This window comes from Mya arenaria, chromosome 12 (assembly GCF_026914265.1).
Source record: "Mya arenaria isolate MELC-2E11 chromosome 12, ASM2691426v1".
NCBI classification, from domain to species: domain Eukaryota; kingdom Metazoa; phylum Mollusca; class Bivalvia; order Myida; family Myidae; genus Mya; species Mya arenaria.
Genome location: NC_069133.1, coordinates 6,347,930 through 6,375,869, shown reverse-complemented (window position 1 = coordinate 6,375,869; position 27,940 = coordinate 6,347,930). Strand labels below are relative to the sequence as shown.

Sequence of the window (27,940 nt, the reverse complement as noted above, 5' to 3'; positions counted from 1 at the left end):
AGAGCAGTATTCACCGAATTTCAGTTTCAACTCCAAGGATGTGAAGCCATTTTATCGCACAGACTTCAAAGATAATTCTTCCATTTAAAACGTGGTGAGTTTTCTTTTAAAACCGTACGCCATCTACATATCAGTCAACCAACCACTATGATCTGTTACATTTATTTTCATACCCAAGTCGCACCCAACGCCCCATCCAATTTACTCTGTGTCTAGAATAGCATTTCTCCCACCTCAGATAAGTAGTTCCAATAATTTAACCATGCTAGATATTCTTATCTTGCCCACGGGCGAAGATAAAATGCCCGTATGGAACTCCTTTTTTATGGTCACCACATTGTAATTACCTCCCTTGTTGAAGACTGTCGTCTGTAGCATCATGGAAACCTTGTCTTGTGGCAATAATTAGAACGCTAGTTAATTATTTCTCGCTTCGAATGTCACTATAAAACAGTTTTCACGACCCATTCAAGAAATAATGCTTCACTCTCCTTAGGACTATTTAAAGACCGATTTGACTATTAATATAATCGGAATCATTCCGCGCATATCCATCACAACCACGAATTATCGCATATCCATACGCAATTATTTTCACTTAACTTTATTAACAAAGTGACTATTAACAATGACACTAATGAAAATATTATCGTGTGAATATGTGAGGACTTTAATATATATATAATGAAAACCTAAGGAAAACTATGTACTGGTACTTCTTGGGGGCAGGCTGGGTGGGGCGCTTTACACCTCACCCGAATAAGTATTGTATGTGAATAAATTTATGAAAAAAATAAATAATATTTTCACTAAGCACAAAAGAGTTCCAGCAAAAAACTCATTTTTACTTAATTATTTTTAACTGAGGTGGGAGAAAAAGCATCGACCATAGCGGCTCGTGTAAGCTAGGTCATCCCGACCCTCGCGCAGTGTGTTTTACGGAAACTCGGTAAACCTCGTTTCCGCAAAACACCCTACGCTCGGGTCGGAATGAACCTATCTTACACTCTTGGCCATGGAAGATACTTTTCATAATAAGATAATCTTTTCATTTAGTTTAATTAAATTAATAACGAAACCAAACATTCACAAATTTTACAGTGTGGCACCCGATTCTCCTCCAAAACTGTTCACAGAAATTAATCAGAATGGAAATTAATGCTGTGAGAAAACTTAAACCGGATTGTACATTTTACCAACACAAAGACCAAGAGTTACTTACCTTAGACCATGGCCAACGTCTTACGTTTACATTTCGAAAACAGGGAATAGGTTTGGTCTGGTAAAGGTTTAAAAGAGTAAAACATCAAATTTGTCATTGCGCTCCTTACATTTTAATTTTAGCTATCGGTCATTAATGGAATTTGGTTTACTTGCATGTTTACATTATCAACACTCTTACCTGTTTAAAATCATTTATAGACATAATGCCATTGTGTGGAAAAAAATTGATATGCAAATCACTGCAGGACATATTAACAAAAATTGATAACGTTTAAAAGTTTATAACTATAGCTTTTCTATTCAATGTTAATGTTATCCATAACAAAGACTATTCTATATGCAGCAACACGGTGGTGAACCCATGTGACTTATTGGTAAAGTGCACGGCCAAAAATGTAAACAAGAGGTCTTGATTTAGGTAGGTTATTTAAAGATTACTTTCTTAATACTGGGATAGTTGTTGTCATATAAGGACCATAAACCTCGCAATAAAGATAATTTGTCACGATTATGTATAACTTTCTCTAAAATCCTAAACTTGTTCCAGAAAATCTTGACCATATTATGCTTTGCAGGGGGAGACTAATGTTTTAAGCGTGAGTGTCCGTCCGTAGTCTGTCTTACTCTTTCGTGTCTTCTCCGTTTGTCTTGGGATTTTCATGAAAATTAGGTCATATGTTCGTAACATGGAGACGGAGTGCGTAACCCACATTAGAAGTGCGTCGGTATATGGTTCGAGCCCTACATTGTGTGTCCACTCTGTATCTCCTGGACCTCTTGAAGTATGTTCATGAAATTCTGGTAAACTGTTCACTACATTAAGCCAACGTGCAGAACCCACAACCTTTGCACGCTGGCTCAATGTCAACGTCACAGTTCAATGTCAAAGGTTCTAGTAATATAGTTTCTGTCTATAAGCTATTCCGCTCTGTATCGCTTACATCCGTTTTTTATGAAACTCGTTTTAAAAAAAAAAATCACCGAGTCCAGACAAAATACAGATTTTTCATTTAATGTTCATGTTATAGGTCACAGTTCAAGGACAAAGGTTCAGGCCATATAATTCGAGGCATCTGCGTACCGTAACAAATAAAAATTGCGTTTCATGACTGTATAAAGCATGTTATAAAATGCTTGATTCACCACTGTATACACAAAAAAAGTATCATTTATGGTTTATCTCTGCATTCTATGTCAGACTTTGCTGACTGAATATTCGCATCTCTACTTTGTTTTTGTTACAAGCCTATGATAATTTTCATAACCCGACTGTCCAATGCTGACCTGAACGAAACAACAATTATCATAGAACACTTTGAGGCAAAGACTAGTATGTTTTTGAGGCAACATGAATCCCGTACTTAAAGGCTATTATATACTTTAACAAAAAGACTACAGGCAGTAGAATGGGCGCTATAATGAGCAATAGAATGTGCAATGTGAAATAGCGATACTTAAATTAAAGAGTATACCAATATTTATCCTGCAAAATAATTCATTATGCAGCTTTGAAATCTAGCTTAAAAAGGACACTCATTTTCATGGATATTTGTCATAAATCCCGTGCTTTTACTCAAGGGAAGGAATAAATTAATCGTAAAACAGGCAAGAATTGTATACACATACAAATATATTTCATTGTTTACATTTGATTTTACAATGCCACTGGTACAATAATTAATACATTTGGCTGCCTGGACTGTCACAGTGAATCTTTTAACCCAAAGAAACACCGTCAACCCGATAAGAATCTCAGGGAACATGTGAATCCGAGGGAACACTGTCAACCCGATAAAAATCTCAGGGAACCTGTGAATCCGAGGGAACACTGTCAACCCGATAAAAATCTCAGGGAACATGTGAATCCGAGGGAACACTGTCAACCCGATAAAAACCTCAGGGAACCTGTGAATCCGAGGGAACACTGTCAACCCGATAAAAACCTCAGGGAACCTGTGAATCCGAGGGAACACTGTCAACCCGATAAAAACCTCAGGGAACCTGTGAATCCGAGGGAACACTGTCAACCCGATAGAAACCGAGGAAACACTGTCAACCGGATAAAAACCTCGGGAAACCTGTGAATCCGAGGGAACGCTGTCAACCCGATAGAAACAGATGGAACAATTTCAACCCAATAGAAACAAAGGGAACACTGTCAACCCGGGGAAACACTCTCATTCTCAGGGAACCCGATGGTAGCACAATCAAACCGAGGGAATACCGTCGACCTAGGGAACATCGTTTAACCGAGGAAACACTGTCAACACGATGGAACACTGTCAACCCGAGGGAACACTGTCAATCAAATGAAACCTGAGGGAACACTGTTATAACGAGGGAACACTACCAATATGAGGGAGCCCGAGGGAACAACTGTCAACACAAGGAAACACTGTCTTTGGAGCCCGAGCCTTGTATAAATTATTTCTTAAATATAACTCTAACTTTTAAATGAAATTTCTAATAGAATTTTTGACACTTTGGAAAATGTCGAAACACAAGACATACAACGTAAAACTAGTCAGACTAGACATACTTTATTGCATATATGCTGGGGGTGTATTTTGATCGATTTTGTGTTTCATTTATTTTATAGAAAGCACTAACTACTAAACGAAGTACATATATTTAATGTTGAAAAAATAAAATAAGAAGCATCATTGTATTTGGGGTAAAATCTCTATTTTGCACAATTTATTGAGTTACATATTAACGCAGTTTAGAATCAGAATACAATTCTGGGCCGTTATTCATAAACATCTTAAGTCATTTCCTGACCTAAGTCATTTTCTTACGTTAGGTATCTTCCCTTGTCATATAATCGCTTCAAAATATCTTAACTACTGTTTTTGAATCGATTCCTACTACAAAATGTACACATCTTTATAAAAGAGGATTTATACTCATCTTTTAGTTTGAATATAAAACTTTTAGAAAATTGACATTTATATATATATATATATATATATATATATATATATATATATATATATATATATATATATATATATATATATATATATATATATATATATATATATAAATAAGTTAATAAATGACCGAAGATGTTTTAGATGTTTATAACTTAAATCACAATGAACTGATACATGATAACCTATAGCTAGTTCGCAATTCTCACTATCATATATTTGCACAGTGCATGAATCGCGGATCAACATTCTTAATGACAACCACACTTAATGCAGGCTAAACCGAAACCGATTTTTTAAAACTGACAAAAGGAAGTGATAAGAGAAGTTTCAGAAAATAGCAATGTGAACTGCGATACTTTCAGCACATGCCAATTTAGTTTGAACAAGTTATATTAATCAGGAATGAATCCAGTAAGGTATTGTAGACACCTTTTTAAAGTTAAATGATTTTGATAATTGACGTTGTTTCAATTGCTGTTTATTTTATTCAGTTATTTCGTGTTGACATAATAAGGTTATCAGATTACTCCACCCACAAACCGAGTCATTGAAATTATACATAAGCGATTCACTGTGAGTGTATAATCAATATCGCGATGGTTGTAAGTAAATATTATGCACCATGTTGTCAATGACAAAGTTCAATGATAAATGAAGATTTTATTTTCTCATTAATTTTTTGCATATATTTCATTTCAACAAATAGTTCAAGTACAAATTCATATAAAAACAAAACATCTATACATTTTCTATATGCGCATACGCACACACGCACACACTCGCGCTAACACACACTCACACATACACACAATACGCACACACACACACACACACACACACACACACACACACACACACACACACACACACACACACACACACACACACGCGCGCAGACACACACGCACACAACCTTGCTCTCCCCTATGGATTGTATTTTTTTATAAGTGTTGTGATATCATAAAGAGAAGAAAACAGTTACTTATGGTTTGTGCTATTATTGCTGTGATATTTTATTTATTATTTGATTTTTAAACACTGCCATTTCTTTATGATGGTTTCATATCTATTGTTCAGATTTTTGATTATCCGCACGCTAATTATTCAAGGGTAAAGCTCCGCCTTCTTTTACGGATCCGACATGGTAGCTAATGTAAAGACGAAAACAACGTCAACGCTCTAAACATTGTATAATTAAGTCAAAATACATGTTAAAATATTTCAATCACAGTCGATATATCCTTTCAGGGATGTCTGCAAATATATTCCCTAATGTGTCCCTTCTAGAGGGGAGGTTGCAATTTTGGAGGAGGGAAATTGTACGATGTCTGGACAAGCCAACATTTCTATCACAGCTGGCTGCTAAAGATGTTTTCAACGAAGGTACATGTATATTTTGTAGTGTGAAATGGAATATGTGTCTTTTGTTAAAGGCATATCACTATCATTGCTTATTTTGTGTAATCGATATGGTAGCTGAAGTTACTGTGGAATGACGGGAATGTGCTTTATACCAGTAGGATTCGTCTCTCGACGAAACTATTCACACAGCATTGTATCGTCCCCAAATCATATTAATCTATTTATACACTATTGTATCATGACCCGAACAAATAGAATTATCCACACAACATTGAGTAGTGCCCAAGTATATGAAACTATCCACATAACACCTTATGGTGCACCAGTATATGAAACTATCCACACAACATTGCATGGTGCCCTAGTATATGAAACTATTCACACAACACTGTTTGGTGCCCCAGTATATGAATCTATTCACACAACACTGTTTGGTGCCCAAGTATATGAAACTATTCATACAATACTGTTTGGTGCCCCAGTATATGAAACTATTCACACACTACTGTATGATGCTCTAGTATATGAAACTAACCACACAACACTGTTTGGTGCCCTAGTATATGAAACTATCCACACAACACTGTTTGGTGCCCCAGTATATGAAACTATCCACACAACACTGTATGGTGCCCTAGTATATGAAACTATCCACACAACACTGTTTGGTGCCCCAGTATATGAAACTATCCACACAACACTGTATGGTGCCCCAGTATATGAAACTATCCACACAATACTGTTTGGTGCCCTAGTATATGAGACTATCCACACAATATTGTTTGGTGCCCTAGTATATGAGACAATCCACACAACACTGTATGGTGCCCCAGTATATGAAACTATCCACACAACACTGTTCGGTGCCCCAGTATATGAAACTATCCACACAACACTTTTCGGTGCCCCAGTATATGAAACTATCCACACAACATTGTTTGGTGCCCCAGTATATGAAACTATCCACACACCATTGTTTGGTGCCCCAGTATATGAAACTATCCACACAACACTGTATGGTGCCCTAGTATATGAAACTATCCACACAACTCTGTATGGTGCCCCAGTATATGAAACTATCCACACAACACTGTTTGGTGCCCCAGTATATGAAACTATCCACACAACACTGTTTGGTGCCCCAGTATATGAAACTATTCACACAACACTGTTTGGTGCCCCAGTATATGAAACTATTCACACAACACTGTTTGGTGCCCCAGTATATGAATCTATTCACACAACACTGTTTGGTGCCCCAGTATATGAAACTATTCACACAATACTGTTTGGTGCCCCAGTATGTGAAACTATTCACACAATACTGTTTGGTGCCCCAGTATATGAAACTATCCACACAACACTGTTTGGTGCCCCAGTATATGAAACTATCCACACAACACTGTTTGGTGCCCCAGTATATGAAACTATCCACACAACACTGTTTGGTGCCCAAGTATATGAAACTATCCACACAACACTGTTTGGTGCCCCAGTATATGAAACTATCCACACAACACTGTTTGGTGCCCCAGTATATGAAACTATCCACACAACATTGTTTGGTGCCCCAGTATATGAAACTATCCACACAACATTGTTTGGTGCCCCAGTATATGAAACTATCCACACAACACTGCATAGTGCCCCAGTATATGAAACTATCCACACAACACTGCATGGTGCCCCAGTATATGAAACTATCCACACAACACTGTTTGGTGCCCCAGTATATGAAACTATCAACACAACACTGTTTGGTGCCCCAGTATATGAAACTATCCACACAACACTGTTTGGTGCCCCAGTATATGAAACTATCCACACAACATTGTTTGGTGCCCCAGTATATGAAACTATCCACACAACATTGTTTGGTGCCCCAGTATATGAAACTATCCACACAACATTGTTTGGTGCCCCAGTATATGAAACTATCCACACAACACTGTTTGGTGCCCCAGTATATGAAACTATCCACACAACACTGTATGGTGCCCCAGTATATGAAACTATCCACACAACACTGCATTGTGCCCCAGTATATGAAACTATCCACACAACACTGTATGGTGCCCCAGTATATGAACATATCCAAACAACACTGTATGGTGCCCCAGTATATGAACATATCCAAACAACACTGCATGGTGCCCCAGTATATGAAACTATCCACACAACACTGTTTGGTGCCCCAGTATATGAAACTATCCGCACAACACTGCATAGTGCCCTAGTATATGAAACTATCCGCACAACACTGCATAGTGCCCCAGTATATGAAACTATCCGCACCACATTGTTTGGTGCCCTAGTATATGAAACTATCCACACAGCATTGTTTGGTGCCCCAGTATATGAAACTATCCACACAACATTGTTTGGTGCCCCAGTATATGAAACTATCCACACAACATTGTTTGGTGCCCCAGTATATGAAACTATCCACACAACACTGTTTGGTGCCCCAGTATATGAAACTATCCACACAACACTGTTTGGTGCCCCAGTATATGAAACTATCCACACAACACTGTTTGGTGCCCCAGTATATGAATTTATCCACACAACACTGCATTGTGCCCCAGTATATGAAATTATCCACACAACACTGTATGATGCTCCAGTATATGAAACTATCCAAACAACACTGTATGGTGCCCCAGTATATGAACATATCCACACAACACTGCATGGTGCCCCAGTATATGAAACTATCCACACAACTCTGTATGGTGCCCCAGTATATGAAACTATCCACACAACACTGTATGGTGCCCCAGTATATGAAACTATCCACACAACACTGTATGGTGCCCCAGTATATGAAACTATCCACACAACACTGTATGGTGCCCCAGTATATGAAACTATCCACACAACACTGTATGGTGCCCCAGTATATGAAACTATCCACACAACACTGTATGGTGCCCGAATTTATGAAACTATCCACACAACACTGTATGGTGCCCTAGTATATGAAACTATTCACACAACACTGTATGGTGCCCAAGTATATGAAACTATTCACACAACACTGTTTGGTGCCCCAGTATATGAAACTATCCACACAACACTGTTTGGTGCCCCAGTATATGAAACTATCCACACAACACTGTTTGGTGCCCCAGTATATGAAACTATCCACACAACACTGTATGGTGCCCAAATTTATGAAAACAACCACACAACATTGCATGGTGCCCAAAAATATGAAATTATCCACAAAACACTATATGGTGCCTTAATTTATGAAACTATCCACACAACACTGTATGGTGTACCTGTATATGAAACTATCCACATACTACCGTATGGTGCCCCAATATTTGAAACTATCCATACAGCACTGTAATGTACCCAAGTACACGAACGAATTTCTTCGTGTTTACGCATTCAAACGAGTAAGTGACGTTCAGTAAGGACCACATTTATCAAATTCGGATGTTTTGCTTTCCCGAACCGCTCTTGTATTGTTGATGCTATAATTCATTTCATATGCAGATGAGAAGTCAAGGTTACTAGAAATATATCAGAATCGTACAACAACAGAAGCCGGAGAGGCCGTTCTGGACTCCTTTCTTGAAAGTTCTGCTCCAAATAAGTGGATATCCTTCCTTAATGCGCTTGAAGAAGCAGGTCCGTTTATCCGTGTTAAGCATGCTTTAGTAACCTATTACTGTCATATTGTGATACTCTCACTTATAAATGTGCTTTTTATAAGCATTCATATATGTTCTTTTAATACCACTGCCGGAACACAATGACCCTCGCAAATTTTAACTCGCCTTTGTTTAGGTCATCATTTCTATCTTTAGCTAATAAGTGGTCAAAATGCCATAGCGTTTCATTTTCATTGAAGTCTCATTACTGTTACCGGCAGGTGTCGATCATAAGACTGAATACCGTGTTAACTAAAATTCTGTCAAAGGGTTTTACCAAGTTAAATTTAAATTCACTGAAACTATTGATTGACAAGCTCCCTATTGTTTCATGAGGCTAAAGGTATCAGATGAAGTCATTGAACTATTACAGGAAATAACGAAACCCTTTCTGAATAGCCAATTGCATTTGGGGTCGATTGGGGAGAATGAAATAATTATCCGGAGCTTGATAGGCAGTTAGTAAGGTAGAAAGTTTTGTGACAGTCAGTCAATCTGAGTATGGGTTATTTTCTGCAAAGTGGTTAAAATCTGAAATAATGTAAATGGGTTTAAATCTTGATGTCTACGGACCGAGTAAAACAATTTCCAACAATAAGATTTGCATATTCGGAAGTGGTTGTTCTGACTTCATAAATATACGATTGAACGGCTTCGTATATACGACGCGGATTGAAGTAAGGGTGTTACACTGCTTAATATGCACACTTTCATACATATTTGTTATCACTACTTAATACATTTGTATTATCATACTATTCCATGTGCATGGAGAACTTACTTGTCTTATCGGTTATGAGCAAACTATGTCTTTCTTGTTTGTCTCATTAACAGAGCTTAAATACGTGAAGTCATTGCTGGAAGAAGATATTAAAGAACCGGAAGAGGACAGGGTAAGAGGTCGAAAACTGATACAACTCTTTGGTCCAGAGCTAGAAAAAAGTATTGATCCAATACACATTACAAGCACCCTGCTTTCGAAGAAGGCTATAACAGAAGTGGACCGCGATAAGTGCTTAATCTATGCCAATCCAAATGCAGATTGTATGGTATAATGTGCCTTCTACGCAGAATGCAGTCTCAATTACGACCAAGGGAATGGTATTACGCGTTCCTTTGCGCGCTTCGGGATAACGACTACAAATCGGAGTGTGAACTTTTAGAGCCGGATTTCTTGCAATGCCCTCATATGTTTGATCCTGAAAATATATGTAAGAACCTTATAATTCAATTAAAAGTAATTGTAACATGCATACGTATACATGATTCTTGGCATATTTTTTAGTCCTTGAAAAACTAGGAGATATACATGTTGCGCTATATATCACTCTGTGCGATGTGCTGTACCAGTATATAACATCAGGTTATGTTAGTACACAGAGGTATGTAAAACTCAACAAATAAAATTAAAAGAATTAATGTTTTGATAAATACGTACATTTGTTTAGTTAATCACGTATACTCGTGTGTTTTAAAGGTGGAACATCAAACGGTGGGGTTAAAGAACCGCTTAGAGGTAAACGTTTCACTCACTTTATTTATACCCATTTGGAGAATATGCATTATTACAAAAAATTAAAATTAATGGTTTTTAAAGTTCCCTTTCTTTTAATTACGTTTGTACATTTTTACGAAGATTGTGTAATGACCGAAACAACACCAAAATGCGAAGAACCTATGGAAGGAATACACGAGGCGAACGTTCCTAGAATTGAGGTCTGCGGAGAAACGCTCAGTCGAAAAGGTCAAGTAAATATTTTATTTTTATGGATCATTCAATTTTTGAAGAAAAACAACAACACGTATTTTATTCTTGTGCTTCTTGATCTTAATTAAATGGTTTTATTGATAAATTGTAGTTGATTTGTTTTCAATGATTTTAAATAAATACCAATTTTACATTATTTTTTTGGATAAATGCATACATAAATGTATAAATATACGACTATACAGATGATTTCAACAAATTTCATAAGACCTCGCAATCATGAAATACAAACTGTACATAATTAATTATTACACTATTACAATCCCCACAATCTAGTAATGAGAACTATACAGAATTACTACAGACCTCACATTCGAGAATCGAGAATAATACAGAATTACTACAGACCTCTCATTTTAGAATCGAGAACTATACAGAATAACTACAGACCTCTCATTCTAGAATTAGGAACTAAACAGAATTACTATAGACCTCTCATTCTAGAATCGAGAACTATACATAATAACTACAGACCTCTCATTCATGAATCGAGAAATATACAGAATTACTACAAACCTCTCATTCTAGAATCGAGAACTTTACAGAATTACAACAGACCTCTCACTCTAGAAACGAGAATACAGAATAACTACAAACCTCTCACTCTAGAATCAAGATCAATACAAAATTACTACAGACCTCTCATTCTAGATCGAAAACTATACAGAATTAGTAGAGACCCCTTATTCTAGAATCGAGAACTATACTGTATTACTACAGACCTCTCACTCGAGAAACGAGAATACAGAATAACTGTAGACCCCTCACTCTAGAATCAAGAACTATACAGAATTACTACAGACCTCTCATTCTACAATCGAGATCTATAAAAAATTACTACAGACCTCTCATTCTAGATCGAGAATAATACAGAATTACAATAGACCTTTCACTCTAGAAACGAAAATACAGAATAACTGTAGACCTCTCGCCCTAGAATCAAGAACTATACAGAATTCCTACATACCTCTTATTCTAAAATGAGAACTATATAGAACTACTACAGATCTCTCACTCCAAAAATGCGAATACAGATTAACTATAGACCTCTTTATCAAGAATTAAAAACTATACAGAATTACTATAATCATTTTTACGCAAGAAACAAGAATTACACAAATTTAGTACAGACCTCTTACTCTAGAAATGAGAACTATACAAAATTACTACAGACCTCTCACCACTCAAAAAACGAGAGCTATACAGAATTACTACAGACCTCTCACCACTCCAAAAACGAGAGCTATACAGAATTACTACAAATCTTTCACCCCAGAAACAAGTACTTGAAACGAGAACTATTCACAATTACCACATACCTCTCACTTTAGAAACGAAAACTGTACAAAATATTACTACAGACATCGCACGTTAGAAATTTGAAGTAAACGAAATTATAACACTCGTTTGATACGGCCTGAAATTTCATGTACACTTTCTAATTATCTTAAATCTAGATCCAGTAAAAAGAGATGATGCTGTACTGTCGGACGAAAACCAACTTGAATCCGATGCAGAAAAAATAGACAAGTATCAGACAAGTAAGAAAAAAGATTTCGCTTATGCCTACAAAGGTTATTCTTAGATGTGTGCTAATAAAGTAATTCAAAGGAATAATTTAACACAATACTTGATGAAAACAGTAGTTCGTTTTTTAAAAGCTTTTGATAATCTACGTAGAAAACAATCAATAACTGTGTTCACTACATAGCTTGATAGTTAAATGAAATTTAAATGAAAACGAGTGCTTCCCGGCTTTGTTGTAAGTTTGTTGTTAAATGCATAGATAAAGAATGGATGAGAGGTCTAGTGATATAGCTGTCCGTCCCTCATCCATGTGGTTGAGGTTTCGGTCCACACCAAGGAGTACTTTCCTATTGCCGCTCAAAAGTGATACCAGAATTGTGTTTCTTAAGCAAACGGGATCGAGTGTTATATTGAGTTAAATAGAAAATTACAAACTAATGGATCTTGAATATAACAGGTCCAAACCTTTGTCTGAGGGATTACCAGTATGAACTAGCTGAGCGAGCGATTCAGGGAGAAAACACCATCATATGTGCTGATACGGGAACTGGCAAAACTACGGTTGCCATGCATATCGCCTCTGAGCACCTTAGTAAAGCGACGAAAGGTATAGCTTTATTTCTTACTTTTTTAAACTCTCAGCCTACACACGACCTTCTATTGAATAAATTCCTAATTCACTTCGGTGGATTTTGTTAAAGAATACATCTATGAACATCACTTATAAACGTTGTAAGTCTCTTCTTTATGCATTGTCTGGCTCTATAATTTTGAAATCATAGTGAATGATAAATAGTCACTTTATTTTAGGAACCCGGAAAGTTGTGGTAATGGCTAGTACAGCGATTTTAATTAGCGAGCAAGCAGATAAATTCAAAAAGAAACTTCCAGAATATAAAGTAAGTGTTCACTTTTCTGTTGAAATTGAACATGATTTGTAATTCATTACTTTCGACTATCTTAAATATATTTTCTCCCTTTATTTTGTCATTCTAAATTCACAACAACTTCTCTGAACATATAATCGGTGACCAGCTTTAGAGCATATATTTTCAGACCAAGTTAATATCTGGTGGAGAAGAGGAATCAACGATGCTTCACGTGTTCGTGAAAGATGCGGATATCCTCTGTTTTACTCCCCAGATACTAGTTAACAATTTAGAGAACGGGAACATACCAAGTCTTGCTGTATTTTCCTTGTTGATATTTGACGAATGCCACCATACAAAGGGTTCGGGAGCGTATGGAGAGCTTGCAAGAAGATATCTCAGAGAGAAATTAAACAAAAGAATTGGACTTCCCCAGGTAATATTCGATGTTCATAACTATCATTATTGTTAAATGCAAAAATCGTTTCAGGGATATAGAAACTACACTGGTAAAAGAACTCAGCTAATACCACTCATTCACAGTCAATATTTCATATTTTTAGCAGACAGCAACGCATTTTTGGAGCTAAAGTTTTCAGAAAAGAAGTTTTATATACTCAAGAGCATTTGCTACCTCTGAAAAATCTGTTTAGTAAGTCAATTATAATTTATGTTAAGCCTCTGATGGTGCAAGCTCTAAGTACATGTACAGGATTTCCTCTTCTCTTATTTTTGTAATTCTCCCCCGCCTTTATTTGGTATGTCATACCAAACTTTCAAAATAAAAAACAACATTATTTAATGCTGTTTTACGACAAATGGTCATATTCGAATTGTATAAGAACAAGATGTGTTACATGTTGGCATTTAAAACATATTTTTAAATTAATTTACTCATGGTTTGTAACATGCATTTTTTAAATAACGAACTAAAGTGTGGCAATCAAAAAGAGTGTTAGAAGAAATACCAAAAGATGGAACGCTTCAGCAAATGTTATTCGCTCAAATATCGTCTTTGAAGACCACAATTTTCAATGGAGTTAGTAACGTGATTGAAATTTAATTACGGCTGTGATGTTGCATGATGGGCTGATTGACATTTTCACGTGATGTTTCATTAATAGGTCAACATATCCCCCGCGTTTGTTAACGTGCCGCTCAGGGCTAGTCGGCTGTTTTCTCATTTTTTCTTGACTTTACCGGCGTGGGTTTGAACCCCACTAAAACCAAAATAATTGTTTAACCTATAACTGTATTCTTTCTGCAGTTTCGGTATCATATAGTTAAAGAATGATAAAATAAGTTTTTCAAATGCCTTACCGAGAAAATTAATTTTTGGTCCAAAACATGAGCGTGTCACTTTAAAAACTCAGCGTTTATGGTCACTGAGTACTGAATTCTGAGCGACACAGTCACGTTCTGAGCTTATCAGTTACTTTTTTTTGCAGGGGATGCTAAGGAAAATGTATTATATGTTTTTTTATTATTAGATTGTTGGTCTCACTGCGTCTATTGGAGTAGGACACTCAAAGAATGAGGAAGATGCGGTAGAATATATAACCAAAGTTTGTGCAGCACTCGATGTCAAACGGCTCTCAACAGTTGAAAGATGCAGAACAAACTTCGAAAAATATGTGAATACACCGAAAGAAGGTATGGTGTTAATATCTACTAGTAATTCTAAAACAAAGTACTATTGAAACTACAGGGCTTTAGTCGTAATTTTATTGTGCCAAGATGATCCAGCTTTGAGCTTTTTTTTCAAATTATGATATTCAGTTGTTTATTGTTATATTTCACTACTAACATTTATGCTGAAACAAAAAATCATCCTCTTTATAATAGTAATATAGTATGTTAGTTTATTACGGTATGTAGACATGTGTAATGTGTTTGTGGTGCGCCTCTGTTAAGTGTGTGTTTGTGGTGTATCTCTGTTAAGTGTGCATTTGTGGTGTGTCTCTGTTTAGTGTGTGTTTGTGGTATATCTTTATTTAGTGTGTGTTTGTGGTGTGTCTCTGTTTAGTGTGTGTTTGTAGTGTGTCTCTGTTTAGTGTGTGTTTGTGGTGTGTCTTTGTTTAGTGTGTGTTTGTAGTGTGTCTCTGTTTGGTGTGTGTTTGTAGTGTGTCTCTGCTTAGTGTGTGTTTGTGGTGTGTCTTTGTTTAGTGTGTGTTTGTGGTGTGACTCTGTTTAGTGTGTGTTTGTAGTGTGTCTTTGTTTAGTGTGTGTTTGTGGTATATCTTTATTTAGTGTGTGTTTGTGGTGTGTCTCTGTTGAGTGTGTGTTTGTGGTGTGTTTCTGTTGAGTGTGTGTTTGTGGTGTGTCTCTGTTGAGTGTGTGTTGAGGTGTGTCTCTGTTGAGTGTGTGTTTGTGGTGTGTCTCTGTTGAGTGTGTGGTTTTGGTGTGTCTCTGTTTAGTGTGTGTTTGTGGTGTGTCTCTGTTGAGTGTGTGTTTGTTGTGTGTCTTTGTTCAGTGTGTATTTGTGGTGTATCTGTGTTTATTTTGTGTTTGTGGTGTATCTTTATTTAGTGCGTGTTTGTGGTGTGTCTCTGTTTAGTGTGTGTTTGTTATGTATCTGTGTTTCTTGTGTGTTTGTGGTTTGTCTCTGTTTAGTGTGTGTTTGTGGTGTGTCTCTGTTTAGAGTGTGATTGTGGTGTGTTTCTGTTTAGTGTATGTTTGTGGTGTGTCTCTGTTGAGTGTGTGTTTGTGGTGTGTCTCTGATTAGTGTATGTTTGTTGTGTGTCTCTGTTTAGTGTGTGTTTGTGGTGTATCTGTGTTTATTGTGCGTTTGTAGTGTATCTTTATTTAGTGTGTGTTTGTGGTGTGTCTCTGTTGAGTGTGTGTTTGTGGTGTTTCTGTGTTTATTGTGTGTTTGTGGTGTGTCTCTGTTTAGTGTGTGTTTGTTGTGTGTCATTGTTTATTGTGTGTTTGTGGTGTATCTTTGTTTAGTGTGTGTTTGTGGTATATCTTTGTTTAGTATGTGTTTGTGGTGTATCTTTGTTAAGTGAGTGTTTGTGGTGTGTCTCTGCTTAGTGTGTGTTTGTGGTGTGTCTCTATTTAGTGTGTGTTTGTGGTGTGTCTTTATTTAGTGTGTGTTTGTGGTGTGCCTCTGTTTAGTGTGTGTTTGTGGTGTGTCTCTGTTTAGTGTATGTTTATGTTGTGTCTCTGCTTAGTGTGTGTTTGTGGTGTGTCTTTATTTAGTGTGTGTTTGTGGTGTGTCTTTATTTAGTATGTGTTTGTGGTGTGTCTTTGTTTAGTGTGTGTTTGTGGTGTGTCTCTGTTTAGTGTGTGTTTGTGGTGTGTCTCTGTTTAGTGTGTGTTTGTGGTGTGTCTCTGTTTAGTGTGTGTTTGTGGTGTGTCTTTATTTAGTGTGTGTTTGTGGTGTGTCTCTGTTGAGTGTGTGTTTGTGGTGTGACTTTATTTAGTGTGTGTTTGTGGTGTGTCCTTGTTTAGTGTGTGTTTGTGGTGTGTCTCTGTTTAGTGTGTGTTTGTGGTGTGTCTTTATTTAGTGTGTGTTTGTGGTGTGTCTTTATTTAGTGTGTGTTTGTGGTGTATCTTTGTTTAGTGTGTGTTTGTGGTGTATCTGAGTTTAGTGTGTGTTTGTGATGTGTCTCTGTTAAGTGTGTGTTTGTGATGTGTCTTTTTTTAGTGTGTGTTTGTGGTGTGTCTTTATTTAGTGTGTGTGTGGTGTGTTTCTGTTAAGTGTATGTTTGTGATGTGCCTCTGTTTAGTGTGTGTTTGTGGTGTGTCTCTGTTAAGTGTGTGTTTGTCGTGTGTCTTTATTTAGTGTGTGTTTGTGGTGTGCTTTTGTTTAGTGTGTTTTTGTGTGTGTCTTTGTTTAGTGTGTGTTTGTGATGTGTCTCTGTTTAGTGTGTGTTTGTGGTGTATCTGTGTTTATTGTGCGTTTGTAGTGTATCTTTATTTAGTGTGTGTTTGTGGTGTGTCTCTGTTGAGTGTGTGTTTGTGGTGTTTCTGTGTTTATTGTGTGTTTGTGGTGTGTCTCTGTTTAGTGTGTGTTTGTTGTGTGTCATTGTTTATTGTGTGTTTGTGGTGTATCTTTGTTTAGTGTGTGTTTGTGGTATATCTTTGTTTAGTATGTGTTTGTGGTGTATCTTTGTTAAGTGAGTGTTTGTGGTGTGTCTCTGCTTAGTGTGTGTTTGTGGTGTGTCTCTATTTAGTGTGTGTTTGTGGTGTGTCTTTATTTAGTGTGTGTTTGTGGTGTGCCTCTGTTTAGTGTATGTTTATGTTGTGTCTCTGCTTAGTGTGTGTTTGTGGTGTGTCTTTATTTAGTGTGTGTTTGTGGTGTGTCTTTATTTAGTATGTGTTTGTGGTGTGTCTTTGTTTAGTGTGTGTTTGTGGTGTGTCTCTGTTTAGTGTGTGTTTGTGGTGTGTCTCTGTTTAGTGTGTGTTTGTGGTGTGTCTCTATTTAGTGTGTGTTTGTGGTGTGTCTTTATTTAGTGTGTGTTTGTGGTGTGTCTCTGTTGAGTGTGTGTTTGTGGTGTGACTTTATTTAGTGTGTGTTTGTGGTGTGTCCTTGTTTAGTGTGTGTTTGTGGTGTGTCTCTGTTTAGTGTGTGTTTGTGGTGTGTCTTTATTTAGTGTGTGTTTGTGGTGTGTCTTTATTTAGTGTGTGTTTGTGGTGTATCTTTGTTTAGTGTGTGTTTGTGGTGTATCTGAGTTTAGTGTGTGTTTGTGATGTGTCTCTGTTAAGTGTGTGTTTGTGATGTGTCTTTTTTTAGTGTGTGTTTGTGGTGTGTCTTTATTTAGTGTGTGTGTGGTGTGTTTCTGTTAAGTGTATGTTTGTGATGTGCCTCTGTTTAGTGTGTGTTTGTGGTGTGTCTCTGTTAAGTGTGTGTTTGTCGTGTGTCTTTATTTAGTGTGTGTTTGTGGTGTGCTTTTGTTTAGTGTGTTTTTGTGTGTGTCTTTGTTTAGTGTGTGTTTGTGATGTGTCTTTGTTTAGTGTGTGTTTGTGGTGTGTCTCTGATGAGTGTGTGTTTGTGGTGTGTCTCTGTTGAGTTTGTGTTTGTGGTGTGTCTCTGTTGAGTGTGTGTTTGTGGTGTGTCTCTGTTTAGTGTGTTTGTGGTGTGTCTCTGATTAGTGTGTGTTTGTAATGTGTCTCTGCTTAGTGTGGTTGTGGTGTATCTTTATTTAGTATGTGTTTGTGGTGTGTCTCTGTTAAGTGTGTGTGTGTGGTGTGTCTCTGTGAAGTGTGTGTTTGTGGTGCGTCTCTGTTGAGTGTGTGTTTGTGGTGTGACTTTGTTTAGTGTGTGTTTGTAGTGTGCTTTTGTTACGTGTGTTTTGTGGTGTGTATCTGTTTAGTGTGTGTTTGTGGTGTGATTAATGATTATCATTATTTAGCAAGATATTGGAAGCACAAATGCTTATTTTATTTCAGACATAATCAAAATGACAGTTCGCGCAGACGATCCATGCAGTAAGTTGCTGAATGAAAATATTATCAAAACTGAAGACATACTTAACGGTAAGACTTGAAGTTACATCATTCATAGCGATATGCCTTTCTTTGTTGGGTTTTAAGTTGATAATTGATCTATTTTTATATTTTAGTATACTAGTTTTGCTTTTATCTGTATAGGTAATGGGATATATTTTTTTGTTGAGTATTTGAAAACTGTATTTATTCCCATGTAATTTTGTAATGCTTTCTTTAACACATCCTCTACATAGCCTTGCTTTTGCCTGAACTAGTGTTTGTCTGGGTTTTTTTTAATGTCATTGGCATACATGCCTTGAAAGTGTTAAAATGTTTCATGTGCTCGCCCTTATTATCGGTTTCGTGTTTGCTAAAGTGTTTATATAAAAATATGATTGAAATATAGTCAATTAAAGATGTTAAAACCTATTTTATTGAGGCCATATAATTATCTTTCACGAACGAAATTGTTACAAACAAATACAAGGAACAAAGCAAAGGTCCTATCGAATTCATTATTTTGTTAAAAAAATATATTTTTCAACTTCTTGCTTAGCCCCAACACGATCTATTTAAAGCTGCTCACGTCGGAACGCTAATTTTATGGAATGGTCATGATCTCCATCCGTATAGTTCATATCCAATTTTAATGTTTCCAATAAATTTCAAGTAATTGGCAGTACATAAACATACTTAGATAGGACATTCGATCAACATCATCATTTAAAGTCCCGATGTTCTTGGTTTGAATAGTAAGCGTATGCATTTGCATTTTCTTTGATGGCTTTATCAAATGAACGTCATTGAACATTGAAACGTTCTTTGGCATACGTGCATTTTTTTTCTAAACGTTTCACGTAAAACGTTGTAAACACGCATAGTGAAATATACAGGCCACTACTTTGAATATCTGTAATTGAACGGATGTCGGCGATTGTTTATATGTTTTAATTTTCTTACATTGTTCTAACAATCTCTAATGCATTGTCTGTATGGAATTTGCCGTTCATCATTGACGTATTCTAATTGTTACTGTCGGGCTTCTCCTGATATATTTATGCATTGTTTGTTTTATTTTTCAGACATCTGTTTCGAAGTGTGTGAACCAGATATTATCGATGTTCTTGATAAGAGGCCACGGGAAAAGGGAACTTTGGCATACTACGGCTGGACAATACAAATAGAGAAAACAGCAAAACGATTTGTAGATGATCGCAACAGCCTTCGCGATATTACAACATGTGCTACGTATTTAAATGTACGCATTTTCATCATTGAATTGTTCCGGTAGCCATTTCAGAAAAAGTCTCCAGGACTGATTGTGCTCTACTACTGTAAAAACTTTTCTTGATCAGCCCCTGTTCCTGTTTTTGTGAAATATTAAATACGTATATATATATGTCTTTGAACCATTATTGCTGAAGATCATGGTAGCTTTGACACTGATGCACTTTTCAATAAACAATCTCGGGGCTTTTATTTTTAATTTTAAAATTATTGATTATTGATTTTGGGACAATTGCGCACCTTACAATTTAAACCTTTCCCGACGGCAATCCACTTATATACTGTTAAAGATTGGCTGCGTGTGATTCTTTTTTGAAACATTTGCGTTTCTCGTTCGTTGCTGTTTGAGCCATTACATTTTGCTTTTAAAATGGTTTTATGTTTGACTTTTGGGTTAATCCCTATAGTGTTTTTTTTTGTAGTTTTTCATTTACATTCGGAAATGTATTTATATAATGAATTCATTTATAACATGCTGCTTTTATCTAGGTCTACTGTTCTGCGTTTGAGGTGAATACACTTTTGCAAGTTCGAGATGTAATGAAATACCTAGCAAACGAGACAAAAGTAGAAGCTGACAGGAGATCAAAATTTACCGATCGAGAAAAGGAACTGTTTGAAAACTTTAAAGGTATGTCGTGTCTTGTTGTATTTTGCATGTATCCCGTATACGGTAATTACTCCAATGTAAATAGCTAATATGCCGATTTAACCGTTTTTATTTTAGAACTGCAGAAAGAATTAACAAAGAAAAGCAGAGACGTAAACGCAGCCAATCCAAACGTCGAGATAATTATTGACCAGCTTACGAAAATGTTCCTGGAAAAGGGTCTGGATTCAAGAGCAATGGTCTTTGTTAAAACAAGAGCAACATGCATAGCACTACGGGAGCTTTTGGACAATAGATTAGAGTATAAAGCTCGTTGTCTGTATGGACAAAAACAAATAGGGTCAATGAAAGGTTAGACGTATAAGTATTTATATAATTTTAATTTATCTGGTGTATTATCAGTTAACTATTCATATTTGGAAACTATATGATATGGGTTAGGGATAGTTGAACAATCCTTGATAAAAACACCTTGTCTTATATATATATATATATATATTATATATGCACTGTGTTGTTTGTGGAGTTTTGTGCTGTTGTTCCATGTTTCTTGTTTTTTTGTTTGTTTTTATATTCTATGTCTTTGGCATTTACCCTGTGCCATTAAACGGGGTTTATGTTTAAACTTTTGGCTACTGATCTTGTTTTTGTAGTTTTTTCACATAAATACGGGTTAAATTTGAGAAATGTAACAATTCGCTTGACACTGATTAAAAATATTACAAATTAAACGGAATTAAATTACAATTCAGCAATATATGAAATTAAAAACAAAAATGTAATTTAAGGGCATTTATGTGCACTGTATAACGTGCGGTTGAATGAAGATATTTTAAATTATGATGACATTTCTTACCTTTAATAGAAATGTTATGTGTTCAAGGCATGAGTCCGGAAGAGCAGACAGAAGTATTGGAGAGGTTCAAGGAGGGCCGCTTTAAGATAATTGTATGCACGTCTGTTGCAATTGAAGGAATAGATGTTCCAGATTGCAATATTGTCATCAATTACAACTTCTCTGGCGACGAAATCACAAAGATACAAATGAGAGGTATCCCGTTATTGGCACCATGTTGAACAATTAACTCCGAATGGATAATGAACTTTTCAAAATTAAGCTTTCAGGTTTTGGAAATAATATAAATCGATTAAATCACTTATTGGAGTAATGACTATACACATATCATAAGGACCAATAGCGGTAGCAAAAAAGGCATTCAATATCTTTACATTTTTTAAGTTTAAATACTGTAATAAATGTTACTATAGCGTAACTTTTCATATTTATTTTCGTCGATATCATTGCAGGAAGAAGCCGAAGACAAGATGCCTCCACACTCACAGTTGGAAATGAAAAGATAGTTGAAAAAGACAAAGTGAATGTCTACAAAGCCAACTTGATGTACAAGGCTATGGATACTTTTAAGAAAATGGATGCGCATAAATTGGAAAACAAATTAGACTTGTACCAGAGAGAGGAAGTACAGAAGTTGGTTAACAAAAATGATTTGTTAGAAGTTGAGAGAAACCGTCAATCTACAGATGATATGGAAGTATTGTGTGGAAAGTGTTCGAAATACATGTGTCACGTGTCGGGGATGCGTGTTCTACCAAACAATCAAAACTTTGTCATAACTGAAGAGTTTCCTGACAAAATCGACAGAAAACCTAACCTTAAGCGAGAACGATATGATGGAATCGCGAAAAAAGGGAAAATGTCCTGTACATCGTGCGGACTAGACTGGGGTATGATTGCAGACAGACATGGGTATGAAATATTTGTGTTGAAACTTGAAAGCCTTTTGTTTCGACAGGTTGAAATCGACAAAATCCAGGATTTTAAAAACTGGCGTCTGGCACCCAAAATTACTCAATGCACTTTGGAAGACATTCCCAAACTGTTAGCATACCAAACAGGACATAAATGACATTGCGCGTGGAACTAACCTCTGTTTCATGATCAAAACATGTAAAAAGTATGATGTTTTGAACTTTCTTCAATTCTTTTAACGAAATTTAAATAATTATGCAAGTTCAATTTTATTTTAAAAAGGAACTGTTTGTTTCATCATTGTTTTTTTTTCCATTTCATATTTATACAGATTATTCTCTTTTATTGAAATATATACTTGGCGCATATTGTTGCCTTCGAGCACCACTGATTTGTATTGATTTTTTAAATGTTTTTTTTTCTTGAAAATTCGAACAAATAAGTGACTCGATTGTGATGCATTTTCACAACATGACGTGACCATTTCCTGCTGCCTTTATATAACGATATTACACGTGATATTGGCAAACAATCAACCAATCAAGCTACAGCTGTTTGCTGAATCGCATTACTAACGTTACTTTGACACTCTATATGTCGTAATAAAAAATATCGTAAAAAGTGCATTTGACACATCATGCAATAGTCCATTTAAAGGCTTATAATCGGTTTTAAAATGTATTTTTTAAAACAAATACAAACATAAATTATCTAAAATTTTTCAATACCCTAGACTAAATATTACTTTATGGGTGCCGCCGTTTTCCAGTAGCCATATTTCTTCCTTACGTCATATTTAAGATACGACTTATTTCTGAGTGTTGTGAGTCATATTAAACGTTTTTTTCATATGGATAAAACTACTATGTGCTATGTTTGCGGTGTCGTGATGCTAACAATGTATTCAATAAAGGTTAAAATATCTAACAGCAGTTCTTGTGGGCGAATTGCTATGGTATCAGTTTTTTTTTACTGTACAAGCGTGTGTCGCTCCCCACTGCAACCAGGCTGTTTTTATACTTTAATTGTATTTTCTTCTGCGGTATCAAATAGTAAAATATTTATAATATAAGTGGTTTCAGATGCATAACCGGGAAATTTTGGTGCCAAAACATGAGCGAGCCCCTTAAAGACCAACTTCTGCTTGATGATTTTCATATATTGACATGAATGTGAAGCAAAACTAAAGGAACACGTCAAGTAGTGGAAAGATTAGTTACATAATGTCAAGATTGTAAAAGGAACGGAAAGTTTTTTTATTTTCTGTATTTGTGATTAGAAAAAAAGCATATCAAGAGAAAATATTACATCCTAAATATCAATGAAATTTGTGATCTCTCCTTTGTTAATGTTCATGTCATGAATAACTTTTGTATCAGTGTTTAAATATATCGTAGATGCAAATTAAATTATGCAAATACAATTATAGCATGTGTGGTGAAGTAATGTAATGTATTATTTATTCTGATTAGGGATGAGCCGATGGGCTTACAGCAAATTATGTTTGTTTGTCTGATGGGAGATGTAAGCTTACATTATATTTGAATAAACTGTTTTATTATATGCCTATCAATTTCCTTTTCCAAATCCAACAGTGAAAATACAACACGACGTATTGAAAAATACGTATCGCCATACTGTCGTTTTCTATTTCCGTATCATGCGAGTACCGTGTGTAGTCTCGGAACTAGAATCGCGTTGCTGAAAATAGCGTGACAAAACACTGGTAAAACCTGTCAACTTTTAAATACAAAAAATAATCTAACTTTACAAACGCCCTAAAATAATCTAACTTTACTCACGCTCCAGAAGCATGTTATATTCAGGAACATGGTTCTCATGTTCAAAGAACCATGAGGATAAGCACGAAGCAGAGAACACTTCCAATCTATCTAGACAGCTACTTCAGTGAACTTGTTGATTGCCATTTCTAAGTTCATAAATTGTTGCATAACCCATGTTTATTATAAAAAATATGAGCAGCTCACCACTACAAAGAAGAAGGCGAAATCGCGTCTTCAATAGAAATAGCGATTGACGCACGAACATCCCTCAAATCTGCATATTAAGATTTTCAAAAAATCCCACGAATATTTACTTTGTTAAAAATGGCCGCATTACGTCTACAGGAAATGACGATTAGTGTATACTCGTAAAATAAGTAGCGTTTTGTTGTTGTTTTCTGTGTTGTGACATTTAATAATTGTTTTCATATTAGAAATTTGTTAATTTTGCTAAAACATAAAATATTTTGTTCTTATTTTGCTCAATAAAGTGAATTTTGTAGCTTCTGACTTCGTTTCGCTGTAGTAGCCTCCCTAGACTTAATTACACAAAACTACGTAACACATTCGAATTCATACGCGCATTTGACAGATGGCGGTAAATTTAAATCAAATTGAAACCGAAAAATAAAAAGCAATATATAAATAGGCCAGGTATATAATTAACGGAATATTACGGTAAAATGGTTTTCTGCTGATCTGTATCAAGTCTCATTCGGTGAGTAAACATGTTTCCGTCTCGACCTGCGGTTTCGACGGATACATGTTAACACACCGAACTCGACGTGATACAGGTCACCAGAAGAGCGTCATATCATAACATCCCCTATGTAGCATTTGTAACAAATGTGTTCGGTCCTTTGGTTCTCCATGTATACACATATACTTCCAGTAACCATTAAACATTTCTTAACAAACCTAATACACGTAAGCATACTACTAGTTAAATCACTGCATATCATGTTACCTAATTCAAGTTATGGAGCCAAACTTGTTTTCTACATTGACCTTCGTCTTGACTAGACCAGACCAATAATAGGATGGAAACTACAGGGACTAACCCAAATGTTCAAATCTACCCTTGCTAAGAGATACAAAGAAAGAGAAAAACACTGAAAGAGAGACAAACACGTACATTAACCACAAACGGACCACACTATATCAACATAGCTTTACCGATAAGTTTTGGGATTACCGCCTTGGAACGGTCAGTGAAACTTGAGTGTATTGGGACACGATCGAATTAGGCGGTAAAACTAGTTTATATAGCCATATCCTCGCACGTGTCGAAACTTTAATAAATAATTACAACATTAAAAATACAAGCCTATTCAGAGCCAGCATCAACTTGAAAACAATAAAGAAGCGAGTATTAATCACATATAAACTGATAAAGTAAGTACTCAACCACAAGATACATACATTACCGGAACACTAATGAATCCGTAGCTAAAGTGCAAGCTATTAAAATGTTCGAAACAGTCATTCAAAGACAGCCATTTGTCACAGCTCGTATTAGCAAATTGAAGGTTTACAGCTATGTTTTCATATAGACTAATAATGAGTATACCATTGGACAAACTAGGAGGATAACAAAATGAAAATAAAAGAAATAATACATTTATAAATGCTGTCGAATAACATTTGAGACCTCAAAAACTACTGCACTCCAAACTTACGTATATACTCATAGTTTTATCACGTAATAATACTTATAACTTAAGCTGTTTTTCTGTATATTAGTAACTTTGACTCTGATACCATTAATCACTTCAACCACCCCAACATGCTTCTCTGCATGAGCTCGCTAAATTAAACATGTAATCACGATAAGTCATTCTTAACTCAAGATATTGATTAGAAATCAACTTTAAGCCTCGTTTGTATCTTTTTTTTATTATCAATGACATTGATTTTGACCCCAATTCAATTCCAATTAATTCTTGGCATGAACTTGACACACACCAAATTTCATCACTACAAATCATCTCAAACTAGTTATTGAGCAAAAACATTTTCATAGTTAGTAACAGCGGCAATGAACTTAACCCGTATTGTCCATAACAATAAGCAAGATATGACTAACATAAATTTACTACACAAGTTTTATCAGAATTCTTAGCCCCAGCCCCTCCTTATTGTATCCCAGGGTTATAAGTAATAATATCATCAATCTATTAGGTGTAATTTCAAGTGAAACTATATTGTTGGGATCGAAGTTCATGACACATAAAAATGCTTGACACTGATTTAAAAATGTAAATACATAAACATAATAATACTTCAGTTGAAGTTAATTTAAAATAAATAAGACAACATTGAAGCTGATTTGTTACGGAGTGCAACGAAGAGCTATTTACGGAGAGCTACGTACGGACAGCTTTGGAGAGCTAGCGGTTGAGTCGAGTTGTTTCAAAATTTGATTGTTTTTCTAGCCTTTTATAGAATTAAATTTTATTTTGCCAGGTATCAGTTAGGAAGTGCCGACATAGTCTTGGAGAGGTTCAAAGAAGGACACTTTAAGATAATTGATTGCTCGTCTGTTTCAATTGAAGGCATATATCTTCCAGATTGGAATAAGTCATCAGTTGCAACTTATCCCAACGTCGCAAAGAAACAAAAGATACATATCTCGTTATTGACTCTTATAATAAATACTCTTTATTTTATGTTATTTGCGTACTACATGGTGTGAGGTTATATCCTTACATTGTTATGTATTGTCGTATATTTTGTTATTTGTTAAGTATTATTATTACATTGTGTGGATTATATTGTATGTTTTGAGAATTCTTTCTTATTGTAGGCACACTGTTTTGATGCTGTGAACTATCTCTATTATTTATTGGGCAGGGTTAATTTGCAGTGTGGACATAACACGTGGTTTGTGACGTCATATTTGGTGATAACGTGAAGCTAAAGACAGCACGATTCGGAAAGGATTATCGCTGTAAGTTTGTTATTTTCATATCATTTTTTATAAAACATAGCGGAGGTTAAGCGGAAAAATGTACCCTATACTCGGTTACTGAGCGATATGTTAAGCAACTTATTGATTTTCAAAAATCGTGGGCAAATGCTGAGAATGTACAAACTATTGTTTGTTATAACGAAAAGCAAATTACGTTTCTGGTCAAAAAGTTGTTTATATATATTTTCACCATGTTTACCTTAAAACGGAAGTCTCGGAATGCAAATTCTATCCTCATGATATATTTATATCTACAAACGAGGCATACTCAATCTAGAAATATTAAATGTTTGTATTTTGTTAAGACAAAAAGCAAAAACTATTTGGTTATAACGAAAAGCAGTTTTTGGAAAAACAATTGTCGACCTCTCTCCTTCTTGCCTTGAGCCCAATTAAAACATGTTTTGCAATATTTGTTTGCATATACAGTATATATGAGCATCGGTTATGTTTAAAAAAAATCAAAGACATATATATATATATATATATATAACAACATTGTCACCATCATACATCTTAGTTTGTCACTCAATTTATTTATCAGGAAACTTCACGTTGCATGTTCTTCATAAGCTTGTGTTTTTTTTTTTAAATAATAGAGTTTATTCGTATATAATTTTATTTTCAATATAAACGTTACTTAATGTGATAATCAATATAAGTAAAAAAAAGTTTGAATGATATCAAAATATCAATCAATGATAACATTTAACGTTGCTACTAGTATAATAGT

The 27,940-nt window shown here is 35.5% G+C and overlaps 1 protein-coding gene across 3 annotated transcripts; it reads left to right on the top strand.

The window, feature by feature from the left end:
• Positions 1–4,433: 4,433 nt before the first annotated feature.
• Positions 4,434–24,015, top strand: LOC128211493 (antiviral innate immune response receptor RIG-I-like). 3 transcript variants are annotated; one of them, XM_052916347.1, is made up of 17 exons: positions 4,434–4,571; positions 5,409–5,543; positions 9,030–9,164; positions 10,022–10,398; positions 10,665–10,703; positions 10,824–10,931; positions 12,413–12,496; positions 12,940–13,089; positions 13,293–13,381; positions 13,539–13,787; positions 14,842–15,004; positions 18,746–18,832; positions 19,867–20,042; positions 20,561–20,702; positions 20,799–21,032; positions 21,565–21,732; positions 21,990–24,015. In XM_052916347.1, the coding sequence occupies exons 4-17, from the start codon at positions 10,242–10,244 to the stop codon at positions 22,607–22,609; spliced, it is 2,466 nt and encodes an 821-aa protein (XP_052772307.1). In that variant the 5' UTR covers positions 4,434–4,571; positions 5,409–5,543; positions 9,030–9,164; positions 10,022–10,241; the 3' UTR covers positions 22,610–24,015. The 3 variants fall into 3 exon arrangements, with proteins under 3 accessions (XP_052772307.1, XP_052772309.1, XP_052772308.1); XM_052916348.1 differs by having other exon boundaries at positions 4,440–4,576; XM_052916349.1 differs by lacking the exon at positions 9,030–9,164 and having other exon boundaries at positions 10,039–10,398.
• The last annotated feature ends 3,925 nt before the right edge of the window (positions 24,016–27,940 follow it).

What these genes read in the sequence shown, in the direction of transcription:
- LOC128211493 (XM_052916349.1), top strand. Translation starts at nt 10,242, where the DNA reads ATGTGCCTTCTACGCAGAATGCAGTCTCAATTACGACCAAGGGAATGG. An exon ending in GGTTAAAGAACCGCTTAGAG is followed by an intron (nt 10,704 to 10,823) that starts GTAAACGTTTCA and finishes ATTTTTACGAAG; the next exon opens with ATTGTGTAATGACCGAAACA. An exon ending in AGAAACTTCCAGAATATAAA is followed by an intron (nt 13,382 to 13,538) that starts GTAAGTGTTCAC and finishes ATATATTTTCAG; the next exon opens with ACCAAGTTAATATCTGGTGG.